At 41.2% G+C, this 8,059-nt stretch overlaps 1 protein-coding gene across 1 annotated transcript; it reads left to right on the top strand.

Moving 5' to 3' along the window:
* The first annotated feature begins 439 nt into the window (after positions 1–439).
* LOC103149384 (uncharacterized) lies at positions 440–8,059 on the top strand. The gene is made up of 4 exons (XM_007568509.2): positions 440–987; positions 2,179–2,363; positions 2,958–6,215; positions 6,275–8,059. Exons 1-3 carry the CDS (start codon positions 900–902, stop codon positions 3,846–3,848), a joined length of 1,164 nt encoding a protein of 387 aa, XP_007568571.1. The 5' UTR covers positions 440–899; the 3' UTR covers positions 3,849–6,215; positions 6,275–8,059.

The raw sequence follows: 8,059 nt of genomic DNA, 5'->3' as shown, positions 1-8,059 counted from the left end.
CTGGTTGCTGCCATATTAAACCAGGGTAAAATTTTCTTAATGGTGAACAGATATATCACCATTAATAAACAACTCCGAGTTTATTAATGTTCACAATCTGTTGGCTGTCCTTTATAAAATTGTAGCTAAAATTTGGAATATTTTTGATAAGTAAATATTGTCACCTTCCTAAAATAATGGCCTAAGTCATTGTTTTTGCCTAAATTTCTTTTTTTTTTAACTTAATTCTTTGACAATGAAAAGGTGGTGATTTTATTATTATTATTATTATTATTATTATTATTACTTAATTAACAAATTTTATTTTATTATTTACTATTACTTAGGCCAAAATTTCAGTAAGGTGACAATATGAAACAATATTTTTTATTGCAGATTTGGTTTTTATCTTGCATAAAACTAACTTTAAAAAATCCAAGTACAAGCAACTAATAAAATAAGTGCTTCCAGGTCGTTTTTTAGGTCTTCTATATTTTCATTGTTTTCTACGTTCTTTTGATCCTCGCGCCCAAACAGGATTTACTCAACATCCTCAAGGACGCGTGAAAAGTCAAAAGTTTTTTGGTCCTGTTGACTTTCCATATCCACCAACCAGCAGCAGCTAGCTGGTGCGCATTCTGCCCTCGTTCGGCAGCTGGACCGATATAACCGCTTTATCCCTCATGTCAGCCCGGGCTGCTGGTGAGCATGTCTTCGCTCATTTTAACCCGAATTCCTCAACCGCACTAGCAGACTGACACAACTCCCAGAGAGTTAGCTGTGTGTTTGGCTAGCAGCGAACCGAGCTGCTAATGGCTGAAGCGATGTTTGTGAGATGCAGCTGAAGTGCTGATCGGCCTGGCAAAGATGACGTTCCGACCGAGCCTCGGTGATGTTCCTCTGGCTGCGGTTGGCGGAAGATGGACACCGAGGACGGGTGGACACCAGAACTGACTGCTGACGAACTTCGAAATCCGAAGGTGCTTTGCAGACACGATGGGAGAATCGGTAAGAGGACTGTTCTGTGGTTTCTGAGTCGGTTCCCAGCAGCAAGGTGACCTGTCACACCGACAGATGTTGGAGCTCATAGCCTGATCCAGAGCTGCAATTCATCACGATTTCCTCGGCCTGAATGAATACACACAAGTTTCTGAACGAGTCCCAGCCCATGTTTTAATATCTCCTAATATTGCCAAGCAAATGAAAACGGAATTTATTATCTTAAAATCAACTAATGGTCAGTTTTTACTGTGATGCTGTTCACACCTGGAGTTATTGTCCTCCTTGGACTTGTGATAAACCTGATAGTCATTTTACATTTGGTCAGTGAAGAGAGGCGGACTGTAGCTCAGCTGATGTTTCTGTAAAATCCATATTTTATTCTGCTTCTCCTGATGTTTCATTGCGACATGATGCATTTTGTTTTGATGTTTTATTTACAGCCTGTCTAGAGGGGGAAAAAAGTATGCTGACATCTTAGCCTCAACATTTGGAGCCATAATACTCAATAACTGCCAGATTTGTTGTTATTGTGAGAGAAAAAAATATAAAAAACCCCAAAACAGATAAAAGCGAAAATCCTTCCTGAACCAAATATTCCATGCTAATGTGCTACATTCTCAAATTGCTAAAAAATGTTTTCTCCATTGATACCTATTATTATCAGATCAGTCTAAAGTTTTTCATTTTATGCTTTCAAAACTCCAGTATAAAGTTGCATGTTGTCACTGACCATAGCTGGTACGACTGCATCTACGGTATTCTGATTCATAGCTTGCAACAAGCAGCTGTGAAAAACAGTTTGTAACGTCAGTTGACATATTTAACTCGTTTAATACTCTACACTGCTAAATTCTTTAATATGTGGATCAGTCACTTCTGCGTTGCTCTTATGATTTTTGGGGATGCACCGATTGCATTTTTCTTCCCGATCACCAATAACTGATCTTTCAAAAGCCTGACTTGCCGATTCCAATTTTGGCCAATGCCAATTTATTTTGTTTGAAAAGTTTCTAAATATAGCAACTAAGTTACAACAATGGAGTACCTATTGTTAGGAAATGAACTGCTTGTCATTGGTTTAATATTAGTTTCTTTGGTTTCTAAGCTTTCTGACTGGCACAGCATTTTCATTTTAATGATTATTCATTATGGTTGGCTTGTCCTCACTGGTTGACATGTATGTTTTGTGTATTACAGGTTCTTGTCCTGATCTAGCCATGAATAGGAGTGAGCACACTAACGCCAGGCATGTCCCTGTGGCCCTCACTCCTCAACTCCCCCTTAGAGCCCATCGGCCCCTGTGCGCGTCGGTCTCCTCCGACAGCAGCGGCCGCTTCAAGGCTCTGGAGACTGAGGAGTGGAAGAACAACCTCAAAGCTCAGGTACAGACAATAAACAAAGCTGGTTTGGTTTTCCTTGGAAAACCGTAAACCTGGACAAAACAAACCAAAAAACTATAAACAGTAAAAAATTCTCATTAGGATTTTACTAATATGCCAGTCTACTTTTTTTTTCTTTTTTTTACAGGAATATCTAAACTAATTTTTTTTTTCTTTTTTTTACAGGAATATCTAAACTAAATAGATTTTTGTGAAAAGTTCAATATTTTTTGTCATTCAATTTAGAAAGTAAAACTCCATATAGAAAAAAAACTCCACACACAGAGTGAAATATTTCGGTCCTTTATTTCTTGCACTTAGTTGTTCATGGCTTACAGATTACAGAGGAGGAGCTTTGTGCAAATGGGAGGAGCTTTGTATGAGTGAATGTTTAGGAACTCCTAATGATTGCCACGGGAGATTCAAGAATTTTCCGAACATGCCTGAAAGAATTAAAACAAAACTCCAGGTACGTTTTTGATGAAGGAATAACATTCTAACATAATGTAAAGCTCAAAAATGGCCACACAGGACCACTGGCAGCAGAATGAAGGATTTTGACTGGAGGTTCATGTTCATGTGTGTGTGTTCTTCCAGATGGAACTGGCCCACAGTGCAGGAGCGGCCAGCAGCACAGGTTCCCTAGAACGAGCCTCCATGTTCTGCGCGTCGGCCTCGGCCTCTCTGTCCAGCCCCGGCCCCTGCCTGCCCAGCCCCCCCGTGGAGACCCTCAGCAAGAGCAAATCCTCCAGCCGGTTCTCTCTCTTCTCCCCTCCGTGGAACAGCAGCTCTGAGTCCGACTCCAACCCACCATCCCGCTCGGGCTCCAAGAAGCTGCGCAACTACAGCCGGAGAGCGGCCACGGGTCCGGCCGGGGCCCGGGCCCCCGACGTGCTGGAGCCCAAACGGAGCGGCCCCGAACACTTCCAGTACTCTGAGCCGGTCATTTCCCGAGTAACAGACTACATCTATGTGGGCAACTTGAATGCGGCATACAATGGCCGCACGCTGTGCCGCAACAACATCGACAGCATCATTGACATGAGCAGCGCGCCCGGAGAGCCGGCCCCCTCCCTCAGCCTCATCCCCTGCACCTGCTCCCGCGGGTCCCGGCACAGCTGGTCCCGCCTCAAAGTGGACATGGGGGACATGCCGGACACGCTTGACGAGCGGCCGGCTCTGAAGCACTGCTGCTTTGAGGACATCAACGAGTGCATAAACGCATCCACAGAGAAGAGGAAGCGCGTGCTGGTCCACTGCCGGGACGGGTTCTCTCTGGCGCCCATGTGCATCATCCAGTACCTGATGGTGAAGCAGAACATGAGGCTAATTGCTGCTTATGAGCTGCTGAGAGCCAAGTACCCAGTCAACATCAAGGAGTGTCACCAGAACGTTCTAGTGAGTCTGGAGCGAGCCCTGTGGCCTGGCGGGGAAGTGGACCCCAAGTGCTTCAAACAGGCGCTGTCCCGCAAGCTGGCCTGGACATGATGTCCCCCCACCCCCAACAGACACACACATGCACATACCCTGATCACTCCCCCTTGTCTGCCTGGCTGCTCCTTCTGTTGCTTTCTTCTTTGGGTTGGTACATTTTCCACTGAAACCACCACGGGCAGCTGTACTTGTCCTTCTAGATATTACTGCACCTTTTTTTAATTTATTTGGTGAAGAGAAATAATTTCCATGTGTTTCTTTATCAAATATTGAAATGGATCTGGGAACAACGACTTTGAATGCAAATGCTTAACAGTTTGCTCTACACCTAATGTTTCGCTCTTTCGTTCACATCTGGCTTACATTCAAAGTCTATGTGCAGGTGCATCAGACTTGTCAAAATCGCTCTAGCTGTTGTTTTCCATTGCCGACCTATTTTGTCTGACGCATCAGAAGGGCTTGATGCGTCAAACGGTTCAAATCGCGCCACGCTAGATGCTTGAAATGTGTCGCAACGGGCCATCGACGTGCCTCCACCTAGACTTTGAATGTAAATCACCCACTTGAATGCACCATTACAGCCAATATAAAATAAATAATAAAGAAAGTGAAAGTGACAAAAACAATATGTTGACTACCATGGTCAAACATTTAAAAATGAATTGCAACAGTCGTTCTTTCAGATGGTTCAGAAAGTGTGGTTGGGAATTATAAATTCAGGGTTTCTGCCAGAAAACTTGCGCTACCGTTTTTTCTAGTTAAAAATGTTTAGAGTTGACAGGAAATTTGAAAATATCACAAGGTCATATTGTGCTATTGGAATCCATTACTAACAATACCTAAACAGTAACTATAAAATCTTAAAAAGGCAAACATGAAAAAACCCCTATAATAAATAAATAAACAATAAACAAACAATGCTTGGCCTGGTGGGGGCTGGGGGGCAGTAAAGCCAGACTGATAACACATTGAGGAAAACCCTGAAATATAACGTAAAATAAGCAACAGGGCATGACGTCGCTCAGGGGGCAAAGTATAGAACTACACTGAATAGATCTGCCCTCATTGTTCAGGCACATTGTGACAGATAACTAATCTAGAGGCTTTTTTTAAACATCAGAACCGATACAGATCTTGACGGACTTTTTCATCTCTAATTGTGACTTTGTTCTCCACCCTTTCTGTTCAGGACTAGCATCCACAGCTGCTTGGTTCCACAGTGTTTTATCTGTAGCTGTACAGTGAATTTATGTTCCTGTTTCTTTTCTGCTTCATGCTAATGTTCTGTTTTTCTATATCAGGGTAAAATCTTTTAGTGAGCTGACTCAGGAGACTGTTGATGTCAAAGCAATGTGGCATTTATGTTCTTCTTTTGCGACATAGAATATAGGGAGTATTCTGTGGTGTAAACCAAGGCCAGGTTCGGACACTGATCTTGGCTGAATTGTGCTGATAATCTTAAGTAGACTTATACGTTCACAGAACAAAACTAAGGTTATGCAGATGTGGAATTCATTTCAGACATTAGAAAGAGATATTTTGGACGTAATCAGCATGCCAGTGATTGACCCGTTAGTTATTTACTGTCTGTTTCTGACTATGTGGATTAGTGGTTCCCAACCGTTTTTGCGTCAGTTTTGGTAAAACCTTTAACTTGAAGCAGTTGCTAGACATGATAACTTTAGTTAGAAACTTAAATCTGGGATCACTATGGATGATGCTCAGCAGAAAGACATTTGACAGTCCCATATTTCTTTTTGGACACTTGGTAACATGAGTTACATCTTTTGCATTCTAATCTACTAATCACAGGCGAATGTATTTTTATTTTCATTTGAATTACTCTCCATAATAAAAATTCAATTAAAGTTTTAGCTCTATGAAATACATATTTAAAAAAATGCAATTACATTTTTTTAAAAGCATGAAGCAGGAGACAATCTATGTGCCGGTGAAGGAGTCAGCTAATATTACAAATCATTTGAATAATGCTGCATGTTATCATAATGTTTCTAATTCACTTTTCAACACGTCGGTCTTTGTTTTCACACGAGGATACTAAATATTTACGCAATTTTATCCCTTTTACTGAGTTGCTAAAAAGTGTCAAGAAAGACTCGCCATTGGTTCCTCTTGGTCAATTTGAATAAATTGTTTTTTATTAAAGCCAAAACAAGAGGGCAGTTTAGAGAATAGAAAAGCCTTCCGGCTTTTTCTTTGTAGCTCTTCAGGCTTTCTATTTTGTTGACTTCCTGGTTGCGTGTTTGGGGTAATTCAAGGAATACTGACTGACTGATGCAATACTATTATTGTTTATAGCAGCAAATCTTAAACTCTTGTGACATTTGTGTTTGTGAAAATCTAATTGAAACTATTTAAACCTTGCATACACGTGCGACTGTACACGACCTCCTACGGCCAGTAGGAGGTCGTGTTGTTACAGTGTTGTTACAGTCAGTGGTTCCCAACCTGGCGGCCAGCCAGGTTGGGAACCACTGACTGTAACAACACTTCCTACAGAGTTCACCTGTCTAGTTTTAAGAGAAGTAAAATCTACAAATGACGTGGAGCTTTTTATAGCACAGCATCAGCCTGTAAAGATTTCAACTGGGAACGGCACTGAAGTAAAACAGCCAATGACCTGTTTTCACAACTTTATCAGTATGGGAGAATAACGGTGCGTAGAGATAATTGGTCATTCCACATTTAGAGATTTTGCACTTTGCAGGAGTAATTTTAAGATGTCATAACATCAGTTAATACCACAACACCCAAAACAAAACTAAAAATGGTGCTTACACAGCGTTCCTGATAGCCATATAATTGTGTTAGATGCTGATTTGCCCAGAGACAGATTGCGTTCAGACTGCCTAACTGATTTAGACATCCGTTTTCAAGGCCACCTGAAAGTGTTTCCAAGGAAACCGTTCCCTCTGCTTCTTAAATCCTGTCCACACAGGATCTGATCATTCAAAACACGTCAGCGCCAGGTGGGAACAGGAAAATAAGTTTGAGGTGGTTCAGTGAAACAACAAATTTTACTCTAAATTGCAGTCAACGATTTCAGAGAAGAGCTGTGGATTCAATACGTTTGAAAGAGACGCAGCTTTTTTCTAGGCTGTGTGATGCTGTGAGAGCTCATGCCACTCCTCCACAAATGCCACCCTGGGCTGTTGCCCATATCGGAAACCGCCACTGCCCACACCAACTTTTGTTTCCATGTTATGCATGGAATAAAATGTTACAGTAGCCGCATTGCCATTGACCATGTAATAGAGCAATTTGAATTTTCAATAATAAATTAGCTTAATGGAATCACGGCAATTTTGAAAAAACTCAATTTTAACTAAAAAGTGTTGGCACTAGAATGCGGTGTTTTTTTTGTTGTTGTTGGCTGTATCGAAATTGGTTTATTTCACAAAACTGCAACGGAAGCATGTTCTTTGCATTACGAGTCATGAGCAACTACCACTTGTGCAAACCACAAAGAAGACGAAAGAAAGTAGTTGGAAGAAGGTGGCACAGTATTGTTTCTAATGACGTGAACAAACTTATTCACATGTGATTCTAATTGTGTTTCTTATGTAATGGAAACACCATAATTACAAAATTGTGATTTTCTGACATTAGCGGAGCATTGAGAAAGTTTTGCACACATTTGTAATGGAAACGCAGCTAGTTTGAATCTCGCATTATCTCACAAGCTGAAATCTCATTCCAAACTGCTTCAGGTTCTGTGTGTGAAAAGTCGGAGAGAATTTATGACCCAGTCAGTCACATTTCACCAACTTTACGACCACTGTGTGCCCAGATGAGTGATGATCCTATTTGGAAGTCAGCTGTTCTTCCTGAAATCTCTGGGTTTGGATCTCATTGGACTTTGAGTTGCTTCTACACCTAGCTTTAAATATTCCACATGTTGCATCTCATTGAACATGTTTTATTTGTTGGGCCTGTCTTTGTCTCCTGATGGAAGATGTGTGGTCTGACCCATCCTCTGTGTGTCACGGTACCAGTTCATGTGCAGCCACTTCCTTTCTCCATGTTTCACGGCGTTGTTTAGGTTTTGTTCTGTCTGTGTTGTTAGTTATTTTCTGTTTATTTTTTACTTTTTAGTTGCATTTAAGCCTATACCAATATTCCAAACTGCCATATTAATGTGCACTAACCAGATTAAGGCAATGAATCAGCAATCTAGACTTGCTACTGTTGGTTCACTTCCTATAATGGTAAAAATAAGTTCTGCCCATTTAAATGCTGTAGTT

The sequence above is a fragment of the Poecilia formosa genome, unplaced genomic scaffold (assembly GCF_000485575.1).
Source record: "Poecilia formosa unplaced genomic scaffold, Poecilia_formosa-5.1.2 Scaffold224, whole genome shotgun sequence".
Classification (NCBI taxonomy): domain Eukaryota; kingdom Metazoa; phylum Chordata; class Actinopteri; order Cyprinodontiformes; family Poeciliidae; genus Poecilia; species Poecilia formosa.
The sequence above is the reverse complement of the archived record's forward strand: the minus strand, read 5'-3'. Positions and strand labels throughout refer to the sequence as shown.